At 41.9% G+C, this 20,862-nt stretch overlaps 1 protein-coding gene across 1 annotated transcript in view; it reads right to left on the bottom strand.

The window, feature by feature from the left end:
• Window positions 1–20,862, bottom strand: part of CARKD (carbohydrate kinase domain containing) — a gene marked incomplete at its 5' end in the record, with an annotated part of 51,272 nt that overhangs the window by 14,902 nt on the left and 15,508 nt on the right. Inside the window, one exon of the mRNA XM_014944085.1 lies at window positions 14,444–14,552. Coding sequence (XP_014799571.1) covers window positions 14,444–14,552 — 109 coding nt within the window. The remainder of the gene's footprint in view (window positions 1–14,443; window positions 14,553–20,862) is intronic.

Below are 20,862 nucleotides of genomic sequence, written 5' to 3' on the forward strand. Positions count from 1 at the left end.
TGGTTCAAGTATAATCAAGAGAGTTTCCATATGTCACTTTAATTCATGGTCCTCGAGGTTTTATACTTTCAAAGCAAAACTCAGAAGGCCTAGAAAACACACCATATGCAAAAAGTTTTTTCAGCCAGTGGTATCTACCTGCAGACCATCTGCCCTCCATCTCCCTCCTAACCAAGCAGTGGCAATGACTGATACTCAAACTTTTTTAATGAGCAATGGCTGACAGTCAAGTTTTTTGAATGTTGGTGGTTACCAACTTGTCTTTGAAGCTGGAGATTTTAATCTTTCTCCTGTATAAGATAACAGAGGATGGTATCCATCCAAAAGTGTAATTATTTTTGAACGTTATTGAGCTCTTCAGATTAGCTATCATACAGCACTGAGCTCCACAGGTTAGCAAAACATTATGAAAGGAATAAGGAAGCAGTTTTTAATTAATGTTCAGGGTTACTGAAGGCACCTCTGTTCTTGTACTGTGATCAAAATAAAACACAGCCCATCTTGCTTTCTGTAAATTATTGATTATGACACATACATATCCTCACGAACTCGTACCTACCTGATTCTGATTTTTCCAATTCCAGTGGAAACACTTCCCTTCTATTTTTAAATGGATGAGCAGAATCTAGCAGCGTGCCTCAACTCAGCGCTGCTTATGTTTGTTTGGGAACTGTTTGCCTGTTGTAAGTGTGAGTCTGAAACACTACCCACTGCTCCAAGCCTCAGGACCTGTCTCAACACACAGCTGCAGCTACCTTAGAAGCCACTACAGAATAAAAAACCTTTCCATGACACACACATGCTTGCACAGGTCTTGGCTTGGCCTGGGTCACAGACTGCCAAGGCGCCAACCCGCCTTGAGATCCCAGGGGAACACCCACAAGTGTTCCCTTATATTCAGCTACTTAAATAATTTCGAACCAATAACAAGTTTTTCACAACTCGTACCATTCAGCTACCACTAAATTATTCAAATTTATGAATAAGTATATTCGACAGCTGTGCAAGGATGGAATCTTAAAACACACCTAGAATTAGTTGTGGCATACTGAAAACCAGAGAGCCTGACTTTCAAAGCTTTTAAGAAATTTATGGGACTGAGTAATTTCCTTAGTCATTAATGTTAATCCACACAGATGTGCACAGCTCAGTTTTCCTTCACAGAAACTGTACTGCTTTGACCCTGCTGTGTAAAGTTCATTAACAATTATGTTTAATTTGACTGAATTGGTTATGATAAAATAACTCTGTGGATCTAACAACCAGCTTTATGTTGGTTTTTTTTTTTTTTTCCTGTATAAATGAATGTTTTACATACAACAGTCTAACTATTTTTGAACCAAACTAAGCTCTTCTGATTACATATTATATGGAACTGAGCCCCAGAGATCAGCAAGATATTATGCAAGAAAGCATTCAGATCATCCTCCTCCAATTTTTGAAGATACAAATTCCATTTACTGCAACCTTGTTTTAATTAGAGTATTTTTGTACATTATCTACACCAAACACCTTCAGTACACTTCAAATGATTACTGATCCCACTAATATGATCCCAGTTTATTCTAGTACGTCAACTTTAGTAAGCCAGTCTTTCATGACACTTCATTTTTTAAAATGAAAAAAGATTTCCCTTACTAATTCCATAAGGAAACGATTACTGATCCCACTAATATGAATCACCAGTTTTTTCTAGTACGTCAACTTTAGTAAGCCAGTCTTTCATGACACTTCATTTTTTAAAATGAAAAAATATTTCCCTTACTAATTCCATAAGGAAATATGAAGGAAGGCTCCTTACCCTTCCAAACTATTCTCTTAAATTCATTATGAGCAATGCATGGAACTGATTTTGCCAAAGTTCTGTTTCCGAAATGGTTAAGGTTTGGCTGCTGCTGTTCTTATTTGGCACGAAAAATTCTCATGTTTCCTCATAATTGTCACCTTGACTACTGGTTAGAACTTCTCTTTTTATCTACATATGTATATAACAACAGGCTAAATCGAGAATCCTGAAGACCCATTGTCCACCAAAAGAATTTAAGTATAAGGAAAACCAAAAATAAGGTGGAAGTTACAAAGCATGAAGGTATACGTACAGGTAAATAGCTTCTGGAAGGCTGGGTCACTGGTACACTCCAGAGAAATAAGACATTTCTTCCTAATAATGATTTGAGCTCCTACCTCTCTAGCACATCCTCCACAATGCTGAGACATCTGACCTCTGCTCTGAGGAAAAATTTCATCTTGCTGAGTAAAACCTACTGCTCAAGCAACTTTTACTGTGCACCGAGTCTCTAAGGTATCAGTTTCTAATCTAAGATACTGAGTGATCTTTGCTTTTTCTTTCACTCCTTATAAAACAAATAATCAGGGGATTCAGAGTTTTTTGTCTTATTTAGAAAGCTCATTTTTCATTAAAAAGAAAAAACACAACAAAAGTCACAAAATCAAACCCTAATTATTTTCCTTTCCTCTTCATTTCTTAACCCAGACAGAAAGAGCTTGGAGACAGACAAGGAAGCTCAGAGAGAAAATTCTGGGGAGCGAGGGGGTAATCTGGCAACTGTAATAAAGCAGTAACAGAGATAAGAGAACCCCTGTAAGACAACCACCTGTTTGAAGGACACAGCATTAGCTGGAGAACTTCTGCTTCCTATTGATTGTGGCCAGAACCCATCTCACCTGCTGTCATTTAAAGGTCAAATGGCTCACCACTGGAGAAGAATTCATCCCATCTGGCTTAGACACCACATTTAAGGTGGGATGAGCCACCAGCAGACATACCTGCCTCTCCTCAGCTATCACAGGGAGGGCAGAGACACCTTACTGCTTCATTTTTAGACACCAAGAATTAGGTGAGGTGAAACCCACTTTTAAACGCTCTATTACTGCAGATACTGTACCAAAAAAAGCATATTTGTGTAAAAGGTGTTTACAGCAACAATGGCTACATCCTCTATGCAGAATATTTTGTTCCTGGAAGCAAAACTCCATTTTGAGCTGAATCTGTACCTCCATATCTGGCATAGACTTTCCTGTTTTAGTACTTGTAGTATATAAAAGAACCTTCACTGTTAATTGCACAATTAATACAGCTCAGACTATCTCTACTTTCACACCAAACCCTCTTTAACCATTTCTGATAGGACTCCATGTATGAGCAGGAGTCATCTGTTCAGTTTTGTCCCATGTAACAATTATTTATATAGGAAAGGATGTAGAAGAGAAAACTGCTAATTAAAAATTCTAAGATACATTACTAAGAAAAGACCTGAAATTCAAACACCAATCACACAAGTGAACAGCAGCACATAGGGTATCAATGACAAAACAGAGACAACACCAATACCCTTCAAACAGCATTCTAAGTACTAAGATTTGGAGATTCTAGCTCCAAGACATCCCAGTGGACCACAACATTATTATACCACAACAGGTGGGTCAGCTTGGTGCAGAACAAGGCAGGAGCAATTCTTTCATTCCATTCCTAACATCTTGAGGACATCCAGAAATGAAGGATTGGGCAACCTTGGTGCTAGTCACAAAACAGAGAGGACAATGAGGAGGAGGAGGGAGTGACATGCTGCTGCCATGCAACCTCATGACCTACAGCCATACTGGCTAGCCAAGACTGAAATTCACATCCTTCCTCTGCAATATTCACAGTCAGGCCCAAATTTTGGTCTTCTCTTTCACTTATGCAGTCCTAATAACAGGGATTTGGGCAGTCTCTTGCTAGAGATACTCTGCTTTGTATGAGTCAGCTAAACACTTGGCAACACTCCGAAACAGCGATTCCACAGCCCACAGTATTTGAATGAGGAAAAGGAAACAGGTTCCAGCCCACTGTGATTAAAATCAGCAATAATGAACTGTATTACAAGAGTGCAGGACTCATGCTACAACTTATCTGTAACAAGAGCTTCCTCTCCTAATAAGTGAAGGCCAAAGCTTAAGTTTCTACCCTAATTAAGCCAAAGAGGAAATGACCTGGGATTCACACATGCCATGGAGGTGCCGTATAGGACAACCTCCCACATGGTTATCATTTGTTAACAGCATCAAACACTTGACATTTAGGAATGCCCAAAATAATATTCCAGTGTTTGCAATTTTTGGTGGTGGTGATTGTAGGGAGAAGAGCCAGAGGGGGTAAAATTAACCTGAATCTACTCCTACTCTACTCTTGAAATACACAATTTCCTGAAAAATCCTTGTTCTGTGACTGGGTACCCAGGACTTTTATGCAAGCAACCTACTCAATCAGAACTGAAAACGAAGTTGTGCCACAGTAGAAACGAGTGCTCTATCTGGGGAAAGGCAACCTTTTACCATAATCATGAAAACTAACAAAGTAAGGGCAAAGAATTTATACGTTCTAGCTAATTCTTTTATTATCATGGAGACTATTCCCTGAAATGCAATGCATTCATTTGAGTAGGAATCTGTGTTCTCTGTCCCAGCTTTCACATGGGAATTATAAAATAGATTCCCAAAACTAAATTCCAATCTTTTCTTGGGAAAAAAACCCCAACAACCAACCAAACCCCGAGACACTGAAAACCAGAATCAGACAGGCTGGAGAGGACCTCAGGAGGAAGAAGCTTGAAGGAATGGATGGACAGGCTGAAATGGATGGAAGGAATGGATGGACTGCTGAAAGAGAGCCAAGTATGGCAGAAAAGCATGATGTGATTTATCCAGCTGATAGCCTGCAGCCATGCTATGAAACACAAGATTCACCTGCACTGCACTAACACAGACACCCAGGAATCTTGCACACTTCAACAATTCTTATGGAAAAAGGGAATGGGCCAAGATGAGCCAGCACAAGACTGCGCAAACTGCAAAAAACAGCCAGGAGGGGAATGGGGGGAACATGTTGAGGGAGGAACAAATTGCTACGGAACTCCTAGGTGCAATCAAAGGGTATCTAATCAGCCATGGAAGTCTTCATAGAGCAGGCACCCTGAGGCACCAGACACAGAGCGCAGTTGGTGCACCCACAGCGAGCACCCACAGTGAGCACCCACAGCTTCTTGCAAAACTCTGCAGTCGGTCCACACTTTTCCACCCAAGTCCATGAGCCAGCAATAGCACACACACACTATTTACTCTGCCTGCCTACAATAGTAGGTTTTCCTACTGTTTTCCATGACTCCTTGGAAAAGACAATTCTGTGCACTTTTGCCCACACCTGACTTAAACGTTCTTTTCAGCTTTTTTAATTAGATGTGGATTGGCAGCAGAATGACTGCAATGATTTTTTAATACATTATTAGTCATATCACTACTTGTGCTTTTCCTGATGAACTGGTTTAGCTACACAATAACTTTGGCATTTGTTGTTTGCAAAGGGAAAAATCAGGAAATTAGAGCCAGTGGTTTTAATAAAGGATTGAATTTTAATGAAATAAACAGAAAACCACAATCGCAGCGTAAAAAGCAACATCTATCGCACAAGAGTAATTAATTTTCACTAAGGATGCATCACTCTGTCATCTTTCGACCTTGCAAAAGGAAAGATACTGCGGGCAAGGTTTCCTTTACTGACACCAGCTACAAACACTGCATTTCCCAGGTCTCTTGAAGAGTCCTGTCTTGGGCTACACTTGGCAAAATTCCTCACCCATGTGTTCAAAAATAAGTTCAAGCTTCAGCATGCCATAATAACGGATAGCATTGACGTTGATGACATCCAAATATTTTAGGAAGCAGTATAACCTTGCCTACAGCCCACTGAAAGTGCATTCTACTGCAACCTGCAAATGCCAAGTATGTAATTAAATCTCCTGCTAGATGTCCCAAAGTAAAGTTAAAATATCTTACAAGAGCTGCTAAGCAGGTGGGGTCCCTTAAACAAGAGCTTGCACCTGTACAACTTCAATGTTAATAACTGGATTTCTAGATGGAATTATCCTCGCTTGTCCAAACAGGAAACTGCCAGACCTCCTTGGCATCTGGGCAGTCTGTGCCTTGCCAGGGAAACACCATGCCTGTGTAAGAACACCTAAAACCTTGAGTCAGTCGAGGCCTGCAGAGCAAGACAATGCTATCCTGTGCAGGGTAATCAAGGGCCTGCCCATAGCCCAGGAGAGGCTGAAAGGCCCGTTCTCTAAAAGCTTAAATAGCACCTTCTGGGATGCTGGTTACATTAAGGCGACTGATAGTGCAGTTTACCTCCACTGCTCCCACCCATGCTGCTAATTTAACAACACTGGACTGACCCGGGCTCCTGGGTGACTAAACTGGAGTCACAGAATCACAGAATCACAGAATCTTCTAGGTTGGAAGGGACCTTAAAGATCATCTTGTCCAACTGTCAACCTAACTGACAAAAATAGACACCTGCACAACAAACAAGAAGCATCACCATCACTAAACCATACCTCCCAGCACTACATCAACCCGTCTTTTGAACACCTCCAGGGATGGTGCCTCAACCACCTCCCTGGGCAGCCCATTCCAATGGCTGATAACCCTTGCAGTGAAAAAAATTTTCCTAATATCCAGCCTGAACCTCCCCTGGCGCAACTTGAGGCCATTTCCTCTTGTCCTGTCGCCTGTGACTTGAGAAAAGAGACTGACCCCCACCTCTCTACACCCTCCTTTCAGGTAGTTGTAGAGAGCAATAAGGTCTCCCCTCAGCCTCCTCTTCTCCAGGCGGAACAACCCCAGTTCCCTCAGCCTCTCCTCATAAGACTTACTCTCCAGACCCCTCACCATCTTTGTTGCCCTTCTCTGGACCCGCTCCAGCACCTCAATGTCTTTTTTATGGTAGGGGGCCCAAAACTGGACACAGTACTCAAGGTGGGGCCTCACCAGTGCTGAGTACAGGGGGACAATCACCTCTCGGGCCCTACTCGTCACGCTGTTCCTGATACAGGCCAGGATGCTGTTGGCTTTCTTGGCCACCTGGGTAGGGGGCCCAAAACTGGACACAGTACTCAAGGTGGGGCCTCACCAGTGCTGAGTACAGGGGGACAATCACCTCTCGGGCCCTACTCGTCACGCTGTTCCTGATACAGGCCAGGATGCTGTTGGCCTTCTTGGCCACCTGGGCACACTGCTGGCAAGGCAGCAAGAGCGACTAGCTGCTGGTTTGGCAGAGACATGCCAAAACCAGCGCACAACCTGGCACTGCTTAGGTCTCATACAGCCTTGAATAATCAAAAAAAAGGAGTGGCAGCCCCTTTTATAAAGAACCCTCCTCTATTGAAAGTAAGGATCAGAAACTGCTGTTGAAATGCCACTCTAATTGCTTGTATTTTCCGCATGGATGCTGCTCTCATCCAACAATCCTGAATCCACGGTTTTGTCTGGAACAGAGAGATAAAAGGGAAGAAATAGCCAGAAATTTCACTGTTAAGTGCTGCAGCTGGAAGCATTTCTGCACATCCCCCTCCCCAAGGTGCCCGGAGGAACAAACAAGTTCAACCCCACCACGCTGCAAACCAGTTCCTACAAATAGGCACCAAAAAGCCTAGGAAGCATTTCTGCGCTCCTTGCTTCAAGCCCGGATAAATGCAGAGTTAGCAGGGACTCAGCTGCACAGAGGTCAGGATCCAGCTCCGTGGCAGAGATGCTCAAAAAACGGGCTTGGCAAGCACAAGTTTGTAATCTTGCCCAGCTAGGGGCAGGCAGATATCCCACACTCAGGCTGTGCTCAAGGCTACAGTCAGGGTTGGCGACGGGGGGTGGGGGAGAAGCTTCCCCGTATAGAATATATTTAACACAGGAGGTTTTGAAAAACGGAGTTCCACTGTTTGAGATTCTTCACATCAGAGCCATAGCTTCTGTAACTGGCTTTGGTTTGTCATTTACCCACTGGTGGAAACATGCAGTTAGCCCTGAAACTTGCTTTCATTAGTTCCCACAAACTGATCCAAGCACTCATCCCCCTTTCAAAGCTCAGCAATGTCAATCAAAATCTCACTTTGTGGACAAGATTTATACATGTCACCTTTAACTAGCCTAATTGCCTCAGTTTTACTTTATATATTCCTGTGTGCATAACTATCACTAGCTCATTAATCACTCCGCTAAGCTCTCAAACCTCACGTAAGAAATGATTAACTACTGACTACCATTGATACTACTTGAATGAAAAGTCACATAACAGAGAGGAACATCCTTTCTTTGAAACAAATAGCTCCTTTATCTCATGGTTTATGCTCCATTCAATTTAACAGAGTCTTTTGTCTTTTAACTGTAGTACCACATGCTAAGCCCTGTTTTCCAAAACAGACTTTCAGGTGCACAGGAAAATAGTTCATTTAGGCCAGGCAGAGGGTGATAAAGACTCTTTAGAGTACCCCACTACATCATCAAGCTCATTAAGTGCTTTGTGAAATGTTAAAAGCTGTTGTTACATAAAAAAAAATATAAAAAAAATATAAGAATGATCCACTTGTAGATTCCTTTTTTGCATTCAAAGTAGATCACCTGGTGTCAAACTTGGAGCAAAACTCCAGCTAACAGTTTCTTAGTATCTACCTCAATCCATTGCTAAACTCTTAAAGAAGTAACACAATTTAAAGTAATGCCTGAACATAAGGAACACAAGAAAACAAAGCAAAAGCCTCTGATATACTGTCCTAGTTATGCAAAAAGTCTGAGCACTCCTTTTTAGTTATTCCCCCTAAATTCATGATCAACCAGACACTGCTTGAGAAGCTACATTTATACACCTTCATCCCTAAATACATCCAAATCCGGTTTAAACCATTATCCTGTTTACTCCAATCCAAAGTAAAAAATCTAAATCAGAATAAATAAAGGCATTAAATTTTCTCATGCTGTCTCATCCACTGAATGGTTGCACTCACAAAGCAAACTCTACAAGGTTTCCAATTTATGGTTGAATATGTTAATGTTAGGTTTGGCTTAAGATATTCACGGTCAGCTGTTGGCATTTTGTCTTAAAATAAAACAAATAAACATAAACTTACAATGAACTCTGGAATTTATCACTGCCGATTTCTTTTTAGGGTTTCTAGCTGAATGATACTCAGAAACTCTGAGTTGAAAACGTATCCTATTCCAGTGTTCTGCTTACAAATGCTTTTAAGTATCAAAACCAAGTTAAATAACAATATAAGCCTACACACAGAAAGCAAATAAACATCCTACTTCACTGTGAGCGACTTTCATCAAGATCCATTACATATATTAGAAAATAAATTCTGCTTGCAAGCTGCATAAACCTGTATTTAAGGTCCTGTTAGCATATTTTCAAACACTGTTTTTCTAATCAAGACATTTATGTGGAAGTCACAGAATACTAATAGTTGTAGCACAAGCAGCAACAGTTCTCCCTGCCTGGAGCTGGAGCTCCCAAGCTTTATCTGCACCAGTAACACCACCACAGAGAAAGAACTGCATCCTACCCCAGCTTCATCTTAGGTGAAGATGTCCACAAATTCTGACTCTCAACAGGCTGTTTGAAAGCAATGAGGCTTGGCTACTAAGAGAGGAGTTTTTTGCTGGATACTACATGCCTCATTCTTGGAGGTTGGGTGGGGGTTGCAAGAAATACAGTTTACACACGCATTCTCACAGTGGGTGTGTGTACGTGCCTTCTGGTTTTGGCCTCTGCAGGCACAAGATCTCATCCAGCTTACCTCCTCCTAACTGCAGGCTGAGGACAGAAGGTGGTGTGTCCTCGCTGCTACTTCAGTTCCCAATGAACTGCCAAATCCCCACAGCAGGAGTCTCCAGGGGACTTAGACAGGGCAGGAAGTAAATGCACAAGGGACACGTATTGAAGAATTAAGTTTCTGGTAAATAATTTTTCTGCTAACTTGAGTTGATGTAGGCAGCGATTCCAAAGAGTTAACACATCCTGTTGGTCATATTCATACATGGTGGAAGGTGCCACAGACAATACTACTGATCTATCAACTGCAACATTAGCCTGGGATGCTTCTCAGATGTCTGATACTTGGTACAAACAGAACTCAGGGGGCTGCTCAGAAGCAAGAGGAAAATGCTTCTCCACAGCAAAGTCCACAGCAGCAGATTTAGCTTTAATGGACTGCTATGACAACAAAAGGTGGCTCTGTATTCTGTACTCCTTTTCAGCTTGCAAACACTAGTGCAGATAGTGTAGTGAAGCACCTGGTCCCATTCTCTCAATTTATTAAGGCTGCGAAACGTTGCCTAAATCCTGAAGGCATGAGGCTCAAGGGGGTGAAATTAATTAAACTAACCAAAAAAACACATAGAAAGGCTGATACCTCAGCTGAGATGGAACTGAGAATCCATCCAAAAGAGAAAATTTCAAATGGGCTCTCTCTGCCCATTTGACAATGGAGGTGATCCATGAGAGTGGCCCAAAGCTCTCCCACCCTTTGCTAGACATTAACTACAGCCAAGATACTTCCACACAACCTTAAGATGATGTCACTAGGGGTAGATAATGAGATTTCTGAAATTAATATCCCAACAGATAGCAGAGATCTTTAAGGGTAAACAACTGGCTGAGGGTAGTGTTTGCAGGGTGAGGAGGGCTGCTAGGCAGGGCCTCAGCCAAAAGAAGAACTGAGGCTGGTATTTTCCTGGAGCTAAAACAAAGACTGAGAATTGAGCGAGAGGAACAAGTAGGTAGTTTGAGAATCCAGTGGATTTTACCATGTAATCTGAGTTACACAGAGCCATTCTTGTTATTAATCATGACCTCTCTTACAGGAGGGAAGCAAGCATGCTCTGCTGCAAACACCACTCTAACTTTGCTGCTGCCAGACAAACCATAGCAAGACTGGAGTGACGGAGTCGAGGATTCAGTGCTATCCCTTCAGGGAGAGAGGCAAGGAACCCCATTTGACCACAAAGCCAGTAACGTACCCAATAAAGACTCGCCAAACTCAGAAGCAGAAAATTTGACAGGAACATCCCCTTCATGCCAGAAGGAGCACAAGGAGAAAGGACATGAGAAGAGGCTGGAAACTGATACAGGACACAGCTAAGCCTGTAACTGCCAGGCAGCAGCAGAATGCAGATCTCCCTGGAGCATTAGGCAGCATCATCTCCTCTCCCAGAGGACTATGCAAAGGAATATCATATTCTTTCCAAAGTCCTCTTGGGAGCTGCACTCATCACCCTGCAGGAGGGGAACTTCATTCTCTCACCAACCTGAGGAACAGCTCTTGATGGTACAGGCAGAAATTCCCTTACTTCCAAACCTCAGGCTATAAGAAAAATCAGATCAGAGTAAGACGAGAAGTGCAAACACCCACAGAACAGCTGAATGAAGAACACTGTGGTGGGTAGATACGATAGGGACATAATACTGCTGCTGTGTGAAAAAAGGAGAACAACCAGTTGCTTTGGAAGTATGTTGCTTCTAAGCATTGACAGAGGACAGTTGTAGGGACCTTGGCCTTGTTTCCACGTGGCAGCTGAACTCTTTCTCAACAGAGTCTAAACCACCAGCAGCAGCGTATCAACTGAGGTGAACTCAGGAAGGTAACAGTACTGTTGTCTCTGGCCAGAATCAATCATGGGCACTGAAAGGGACAAACGAATGGCCTGATGTTGCCTACAAGGAAGCTGGTTGTTGTGGCCAAGTTCCACACCAGATGTGGTAACAGCATTTTGGAAGTTTGAAATAGAATGGGGAGTAGAGATGCTCCAATCTGCACAGTCCAGAAATACGAAGTGGAGCAGAAACACGTTTTTCTTCCTTTTTCTTGAAGAGAAATAGCTTGGACTGCTTATTAAGATTAGGATTGCCACATCTGCAAGGGATCCAGCTGCACAGCTATTAGGACACAAAAAGTGCTTTCTTCAGGACATTTTTCTGAAGCCACAGCTCCTGCAAACCCATGTCTAGAAAGCTCTGACAGAGCATTTAGGTGCAGAGAGGTGTCACCCCTCACCCAGGCAACAGAGAACCAATATGTGAGGGTTTTGGCACAGACCCACAGAAGCGGCGTAAGAGAGAAGGGTGTAACTTGTAGAGTGGCTTCTTGTAACAGGGCTTGTTAAGGAAGTTATAACCAAAACTAGACAATCACAGGAAGTCAGTAAGTGTGTATTCAAAGAGTATTTATGGTCTCAAAAAAAAAAAAAATCAAAGGAAAATTACCATGAAGTGCTGCTTTTTCATCCGACTGTTAAAAGGAGTTGAAATGCCACAGTGCATGCATGAGAGAGGTAGGTGATGTCGTAAAGATGCTGAGGAAGCAAAGCATTCTCTGGTCTGGAGACAGAAGATCTAGTCAACATGCACTCGGGCTATCCCCCAATAAAACACTATCCATGGGCCCCACACCAGAAATTGCAGGTTACTGCATTAGTATCTTAATTTCTCAATGGTCAGAAGAGAGAAGCAGCCCAAACACATGACTGTTTGGACAAGCACCATCATTGACAATGTGCTGGCACAATACTGAGAAGAACCGACATAAAAACAGCATCAGAGAGGTGACAGACCACTATGCCTCAGCACTTTAACGGGGCAGGAGGAGGAAGAGGGGAAGCTCTCTCCCATCCTCACTGCCACTCTGACACAGAACTCTGGCCAGAAAGCAGACACCAATCTCCATCTAGCCCTGCGTTCAGATGACAGCATGCTGAGGTTAGCTTAACGGGAAAACAGAAAATTATATACCGTCAGCCTCCTATAAAAGTTTAAAATAGCAATGCTATCATCACTTGCTTTTTTTCTTGAAGGTGAAGAGTGATAGAAAGCTTCAAATTCGCTGCTGAAGCAAGAAGGAGACTCAGCCTTTCTTCAGCACAGAGAAGCACCAGTCTTCCTCAAGCAGGCAACCAGGGCTCGCCTGTCCCCAATTACATGCACTTATTAAAGCTTTTGGCCGAACAAAGAATGTAGAAGATTATAGTAGTTGGATTAAAAAAGCAGTGCTGGGTAACCGTTACATAACTGCAGTGAAGACAAAGAACTTGAGCTTTACTGTGACTTGAAATTAATAAGGTCAGATCCACAGCTCATATGAACGTGGCCTGGGATTTTCAGCCTGAAGTAACTCCCAAATGCCTTCTCTTCATTGGCTGCGTTTGTTTCTTTAACTTTAAGCCAGGTCACACAGGATGGCCAGGCTGAAGTAAAAGTATGCTGGTAATTCACTAAGAAAGCAAAATTATTTTTAGCAACAATAAAAAAAACAACCCCAAAACAATCAAGGAATCTTCCAGATACAGATAAGCACATTGACAGATATTTATAAAACCCAGAAGGAATTCTGATATAAAAGAAGCTTATGTTAGATACCTTAGATACTCTAAATGAATTCTTATCTTCTTTTGTTTAAAGTTGTGTTCCATTAGCAAAAAAAAAAAAACCACTTTAAAATTTTTTGAGGATCAAGAAAAAAAAATAAATCATTGCCCAAAATTTTCTGTAAAATGTATTCTGAAAAAAAATATTTTCAAAAAAGAATAAAATATCTGTTGAAATTTTTCATTCAGACTACAATTGATCGACTGTAATAAATTTCTTTTTTCTTTCTTTCTGAATCCACGTTCTTTATTAGCTTTGCACTTCTATCATAAAGAAAACATTTTTTTTGAAACAGAAGAAGAATTAAAGAAATTAAGAGTTCCAATAGCAACTTTCTCTAACAAAAGCCTAGCAAAACCACCCTCTGCAGCTCTCAAGGTATTCTGAACTACTTGGATAGCACGGTCTCTAATTTCTTGCCTCCCCTGTTTTGCAATTTCACTGTGTAACTGTCAACATTTCTGTACATTATATTAATTCAACTTGTTAGTACCACTGATTAATTCAGTAATACTTCTCAGGAAAAAATTAAATTTAAAATTGTACAGAATTAGATTGACATTAGACTGAAGGATATACTGTGAACGTATGAAGGTATGTTGACAGTAATACAAGACATCATCTGGAAGACTGTGTAAGTACATATCATTCAGAGTACAGAACTATCTTAAGCTCCTGTTTTCAGCTCTCCACGAAGGCTTGACAGATAATAGGATTACATCTTTATCCAGAGTAGAAATCTGCAACATTTTGTAATTAAGAGTATTATTTCTTATTGCAAGGGGACACAGTCCCTGTTCTTTGGTACCTCTGCTGACACAAGTTGTCAAATGTGGTTCTGAAAATTAGGAACTCAAATTCATATTTGTGTTCTTACAGTACAGATGCTTTGCACCTAAGAAAACACAGAGCCCTTTATCTGGAGATGCCAACATTTATTTCTTAATTAGCAACTTTCACAGTCAAAACAAAAGCAAATCAAAACAATCACACGGGTGCCTAAAATTAAGCGTGATGCTTACAGTTCAATAATGAAGACCATGATTAACAGCTGTAATTTTCAGTGAACAATACTTTATTAAATTTGTTATTTAGTAACCCTAATCAAAACCATTTGTGTAATCATGTAAAAGAAAGGAAAATGGTTTATAAAATCGACATAAAGACAGAATAAAATATCAGTATACACATTACCTTAGCATTCTCAAGTAGAACTTCATCTCTACCTAAGCCAGGTCCTATGACAACTGAGTGCAGTCGTGGCAACCACTTTTCCACCTCATGGACAGCATTAGGACTACCACTAAATGGAATCAGAAAAAAAAAATATATAAGTTTAGAAAGGCTTCATTTAAGTATTCTCAGAATCTGAGTTCCAGATGCAAGATAGAGATATTTCCTATCTTGAGTGTCAGGCAATTTTATCCTACAAACTACCAAAAATCTGTGACCCAGGAAATATGGAATGGTTGTCCAAATAGTTAAAATGTAACATTTCTCTTGATTCATTCCTTAGGGGATATCACATAAAAATGAGGCAGTAATTGCAAGCATCCACTATGGTTGTTTTACAAAATAAGAAAATAAAATCCAAGCAGGAAACCAACAATTCTTACAGTCTGTCACAATTCCCTATTTAATGCTTCTTTGCAAAGATTACACCTTGGAGAGAGATCTACCGTCTCGCAGATACATACTGCGGCTTGCTGGAAACGATGCAATTATTTATTACCCTGCATGGCAAAGTGATAAATCTACTCAGAGGCTTTTTTGTCAGTTGCTTCATAAGCATTTGTTCCAACTGAATTACAGCCAAACTGTCCCTTTTCCCCAAAAGGCAACAGGAGAATCAAGCTATTCAGTAAGGGTATTATCTGCTTGTAATACTTAAGGTTTCTGTAGCATTCAGGATTTGTCTACATTGGAAAAATGATGAGAAAATCCACTGCCACATACAGTGGCCACAATACAGCATCCAGCCGCTGACCACAACTGTTTATTCTGATCAGTTTTGTTGTGTAAATAGGTCAGAATATTTTCAAAGCACTGCCCAACAACATCAGTTAATCCTTACTGACAGTACGGAGGGAAAATTTAGCCTCCCTCCCTCCCTCCCTGCCTCTGACATAAGTGATGACAATAAACGAACATTTTAACTGAAGGGTGGGGGGGGGGAAAGCTCCCTGTAGGCTAAGCAAGGAGGTACTGCATGATAGCGTTACTCAGAATTATTTTGAGCTCACAATACTTCAACAAAGCTCGATTATCGCGGATGAAAGCCTTTGCGTGGTTTTTTCATAACCAACAGCTGTACTGATGGGACACACCACTTGGGAACAAGTGCTGGGCTCGCGTCTGGCAGAATCAGCAAATTCCACCAATATTTCTGCGAGTGCCCAGGCAGGAGCCCAAAGCCCTTTGCAGCTGCACTCGGCCAGGCCACCCGGCGCAAGGGTGGCCGTGGGCCAGCGGCCCCTCCACCCACAACAGCCACCCCCAAAACCCCCTCCCCGGCTGCAGCAAGCGCCAGCCCCCCGAAGGCACCCTGCGCCCACACCACCCAACAGCTCCGGCAAAACAAGGGCGCCGGGTGGAAGTGATCACAGAATCATAGAATCATTCAGGTTGGAAGAGACCCTTGGGATCATCGAGTCCAACCATCTATCCTACTCTACAAAGTCCTCCCCTACACCATGTCCCTTAGCACTGCATCTAAATGGCCCTTAAACACAGCCAGGGATGGTGACTCCACCACCTCCCTGGGCAGCCTGTTCCAATGCCCGACCACTCTTTCGGTGAAAAATTCTTTCCTAATGTTCAGTCTAAAGGTGATGGAGGGCAAGGGAGACAGCGAACCCCCGTGAGGACACGGGGTGGCCCTGAAGCGGTCCCCCCCACGCTTAGCCAGCTGAAGCTGAACCTCCATTTGAAGGCTGAGGCTCCCTCCCCTCTCCTCTAACTCAGCAGGAAACCACAGCAGCTCGAGACCTGCCAAAGAGCTCACTCCCCCCCCGCCCTACAACCACCTATCAGTTTATGATGTAGATACCGGCCGAGAATAAAAATGATTTAAGAAATATTGAAAATACTATTTAAAAAAAAAAAAAAAAGCCAGTTCTTTTATACACGGTAGGCTGAACACATGAAAAACTGTCTGTGACCTAAACTCTAATAAAATGAAATAAAATTTCTGAACAGATCACATTTTTATTTACATGCTGAAACCGATTTTATCTCTAGAAGAGCACTATGTATCTCAAATAAATATCTCATATCAATATATAATACAGATATAAGAACACTGCTATATATATAACGACACTTGAATGGGTAGGATTCAAAATACCTTTGGATAGTAGAAGCCAAATACATTAAAAAAATGCTCCATTAAACACAAGCTAAGAACAGAGCCATAAATAGTACCATAACTGCTCTGCTCTTTCACAAGTATCTCATGCAAATAATCTCAAGGTAGAAAGTCTGCCGATTTACTTATATTCTGCATTGAAATATGATAATTTTGTCTCAAACCCAATTGATAATGCACACTCTTCAAAACAAAGCCATCTCTTGGGAAATGAACGGCCCAACATTAAGCCACTCCTGCTCACTTTGCCTCTGGTAATAATAAAAACCTACCGTAGAGCTTTTCATCTTCAAAGCATTTTACAAACATTACGTTCACATAACTCCTTTGCAACTTCACATCAAGAAGTAACCCAAGGCATATGAAGGGCCAAGAGATTTAAAATGGTGATAATGACTATTACACTGCAAAATCGGCTATAAAAACATGCTGGAAAAATAACTGACGGATTATGATCCTTCATAAAGAATACTGCCTCGGAGGAGCATCGTGCCAACTTCACTTTCAGATACTGGATGTTCACAGCAGCTGTGGTTATGCAGCTAAGGACTCCTTATAAATGTCCTGTATCTACACCTTCTCTGAAAGTGGAAGGGCTATCACAGAATCTTCTAGGTTGGAAGGGACCTTAAAGATCATCTTGTCCAACCGTCAACCTAACTGACAAAAATAGACACCCACACAACAAACAAGGAGCATCACTAAACCATACCTCCCAGCACTTCATCAACCTGTCTTTTGAACACCTCCAGGGATGGTGCCTCAACCACCTCCCTGGGCAGCCCATTCCAATGTCTGGAATCGTGTCATCTTACGAGTTTATTCCCACACACAGACATGGAAGCAGCAGCATTTTGAGGCGGATAGGGTACAAATGATCAACATGTAATTTTCTTCAGGAAGGGGTGTCACCTTGAACGCTCCTGACCATGGCCCAAAGACAGAAATTCTTCTAGCTCTTAACAGCTCCACTCTATACACAACATTGAGACATGCCCAGAAGAGTTCTCTGACACTGAGCTCAGCCAGCCTCTACACCCCCAGGCTTCAGAGCAGGTAACGTTCATGCTGCCTGTCCCTGCACAGCCCCTGAACCACGGCAGTTCCTCACCAGTGGAAGAAAGTTGTTGGGAGAGGCTAGTTGGCATGGGCCAGAAACCTTGCCAAGGATTGTCTGGGTAATTTGCCAGCACAGATAATCATATTTGGGAATCTGGCAATAAATATTCCTTGGTAGCGTTTAGTTTATTACGACAGAAAAAGCCAATGTGTATTCTTTCTTGCCTGTGACTCAAAACCAGGGAAAAAAAACAACAAAATGCTTTGGAGGCACCAGCAGAGAAAGCAAGTCAGGTCCTCAGCTGCTCACCGTGTACTACACTCACACAAATAATGTTATTAACTTCCTTTGTCCCTTCATGCCAATTTCTCCGCCTGATTACTAACCTGATTTCAAACCTCTCCATTTAATTATCACCTCCACTGCCCAAGACACGCACACACAATTGAAATCAGCACTGTTTTGGTTTTTGTTTTTTTTTTTAAACTATCTAGAAAGGTATGAAGATGTCCTCCTGATCAAAAGAGATGCAATCTTTAGGCTTTGACAGAAAGGGACTGAGTAAGCAAGAATCAGTATGGCTTTTAGAGGTGCAGAGCCAAAGAATTCACAACTTGGCTTCTTTCCAAACCAGGAACCACAAATGCAATACCCCTAACTCAAAAGCACAAAGCTAATATTAGTATAAAGAGGAGTCAGAAAATATCTTGCAAGGCCGTGAGAAAACAGCATTTGAATTTCTGTAAAGAGGGTAAAAACCTTTCAGAGAGATTTTGATCTCAAAAACGAACTCTGCACCATGGATACACACAACAGGGATAATTTGGGAAACTGAATCCAAGCAGTAACACCTGTAAACATGAGAGTGAACTACAGTACCATTGTGCAGATGTGTGCAATTAAAGCTTCTGGTGACAGGCCACAGCTGTAGATTTGCAGGGAACGAAAAGATCTTCAAACAGCTACTTAATTTCCAGCTAACCACTACAGTGTTATGTGACATGTTATCAGATGCCATTCTGCTGAAAATCTAGATTACGAGAGCTCACTGTTGTTCAATCAAGCAACCAAATAACACCCCTCCAAATCCCAAAAGCTTCCTCAAAGTCTTAGCTTGTCTGCATAAATAAAGCTCTGACTGCATACAGAAAAGCACTACCACAGGATAAACATGTAATTAATAACTGCAAGACAATGGAATAATTAATAGGGGAAACTGAAGGAGCTTCTATAATCTGTCTCATTCCTGTGAAGCCTAGTAGGTAAGGAAAGTCTAAAGCTAATGTAAAATACCAGAAAAATAACCTCCCCAATTTTACACATCGTCCACTAGTTGAAGCAGATCTAAACAAGTAAGCAAGCATATGGAGAGTCTCACGGGGGGCACACTATGAAAAAGGACCCCACAGATGTTGGCCTGATCAACTTTCTGCAGCTATTAGCGAGAGGTGGAGGAGAGAGATGAAGCTTCACTCAGCAGAATCTAAGACTGTGATCTCTCGGGAAGACAAACACAACAGCTTCATCATTTGCCTTCCTGGAAGCCCCCATGTAGGCAGGGCCAAGATACGGCCTTCAGCGTCTTACATGTTTACCTTTATTGCTCTTCCCTCTCCCTCCAGAATGTACTGAGAAAAGTAATTCCCATGGCAAATTCTACAAGGATTCTTCAAATTAACCAGCACCTTGTCTCTGAAATCATTAGGATAATTTTTCTTTGTGAACTCTTGGTAGCTTTAGATAACTCCTGCCAAACTAAAATCAATGCACCCTGAAAAAAAATCCTCGTCTTGCCACCACAATTATTTTTGCATACAAGAACACCACTGGTTTAGTTACAGTGCTTATGGCAGTAACTGCTGGGTTCAGTACTGCACAGTCTCATTGTTGCTTCTTGCTCTAATGCACAACCTCACAGCCTTGTATGATACCTTTTAGTCTTGAAAAGCTAATAGCGAAAATAAAAACTCTAAGTCAAGGCTTTTGCTCTTCAGGATTGTTCTGTATTTCACTATCACACAATAAAAATTGACAAAAAACACAGTTCTGTAGATCTTCATCTTGGTAAAAGCTTGATGAATAACACTTTCAAACCCAACAGAGAACCTGAAAAATACGGTGGCTACTGCCCTAAGATCACTCGCAATTTCTAAACATCTTCTTTAGCAGTTTGTAACAGATATTTGACCAGTGCCATCTGCTTGAAACTCTGCTCTAGGCTGGTCACTGCCCAGAGTGGGAGGATACTTGGTCAGGTCCAGAAACGCAACTCCCATCCCCAGCCCCCCAAAAGAAGAAAGTTTTGCTGTACGCTGCAATTTATTCAGAGAGTAGCGTTCACCAAATGATCAAAAGCCACCAAGGCAATAGCTTTAAATTATCACAGAGAGCTCGAAACATAGCAGCTTTCCTCATTCAGGATGAATGACAGCTCCTGTCGCTGCCTTCTAGAAGAGGGAAAGGAACAACGGTGATAAGGCGCAGCCTTGTCAAATTTTACATGGAAACAAGGAAATGTGAAGTGAAGTCAGCACGGGTGTAACCGGGAGCTACAGAAATAGTAGATAAGCATGAATGACAGCACAGACAGGAGGCAGCAGGACCACAGCCCTTCACATGCGCTTTAGGCAGAGCGGGAACCACCTTAGTAATCAGAGATGAGGTTTGGGCATCACAAAACGCCAATCAGCGGGACCTCCCGCTAGAGAAGGACACGGGACACAAGCCGTCACCCGACCAACTAAAGGGCTCCTCACTGGAGAGGGTATTTTTCAAATCCTGCTCATTATCTGTGCACACTTGGTGTGACTGAGGCAACTCCAAGCGCATTAAAACGTACCTCTGCAAAAGCCTGTTACAGAAACCCAGACAAAGCCACTTTAAGTGGGCAATTTCAAAAGCCAAACTAAAGTCTTATCTTCAAAGATGGGGAAAAGTCTCTGATCTGAGGATGAAAGAGTTTGGGTTTTGTTTGTCCAAACACTGCAGGTAATTATATTAATGTGAATCAAATGTTAGACCTGCTGACATTTAGATCCTGTCATGTTATACAGCACATCAAAAGAGCGAAAGACGGGTCGTAATGCATTACCTCTAGAATTTAAGCAGTTATTTCAGAAAGCTAATTATTAACTATTGTGGTAAACCCTGGGTGAGGTCATTATGGGAAACTTGGTAAATAAGACA

The sequence above is a fragment of the Calidris pugnax genome, unplaced genomic scaffold (genome assembly GCF_001431845.1).
Source record: "Calidris pugnax isolate Ruff unplaced genomic scaffold, ASM143184v1 scaffold69, whole genome shotgun sequence".
Classification (NCBI taxonomy): Eukaryota; Metazoa; Chordata; class Aves; order Charadriiformes; family Scolopacidae; genus Calidris; species Calidris pugnax.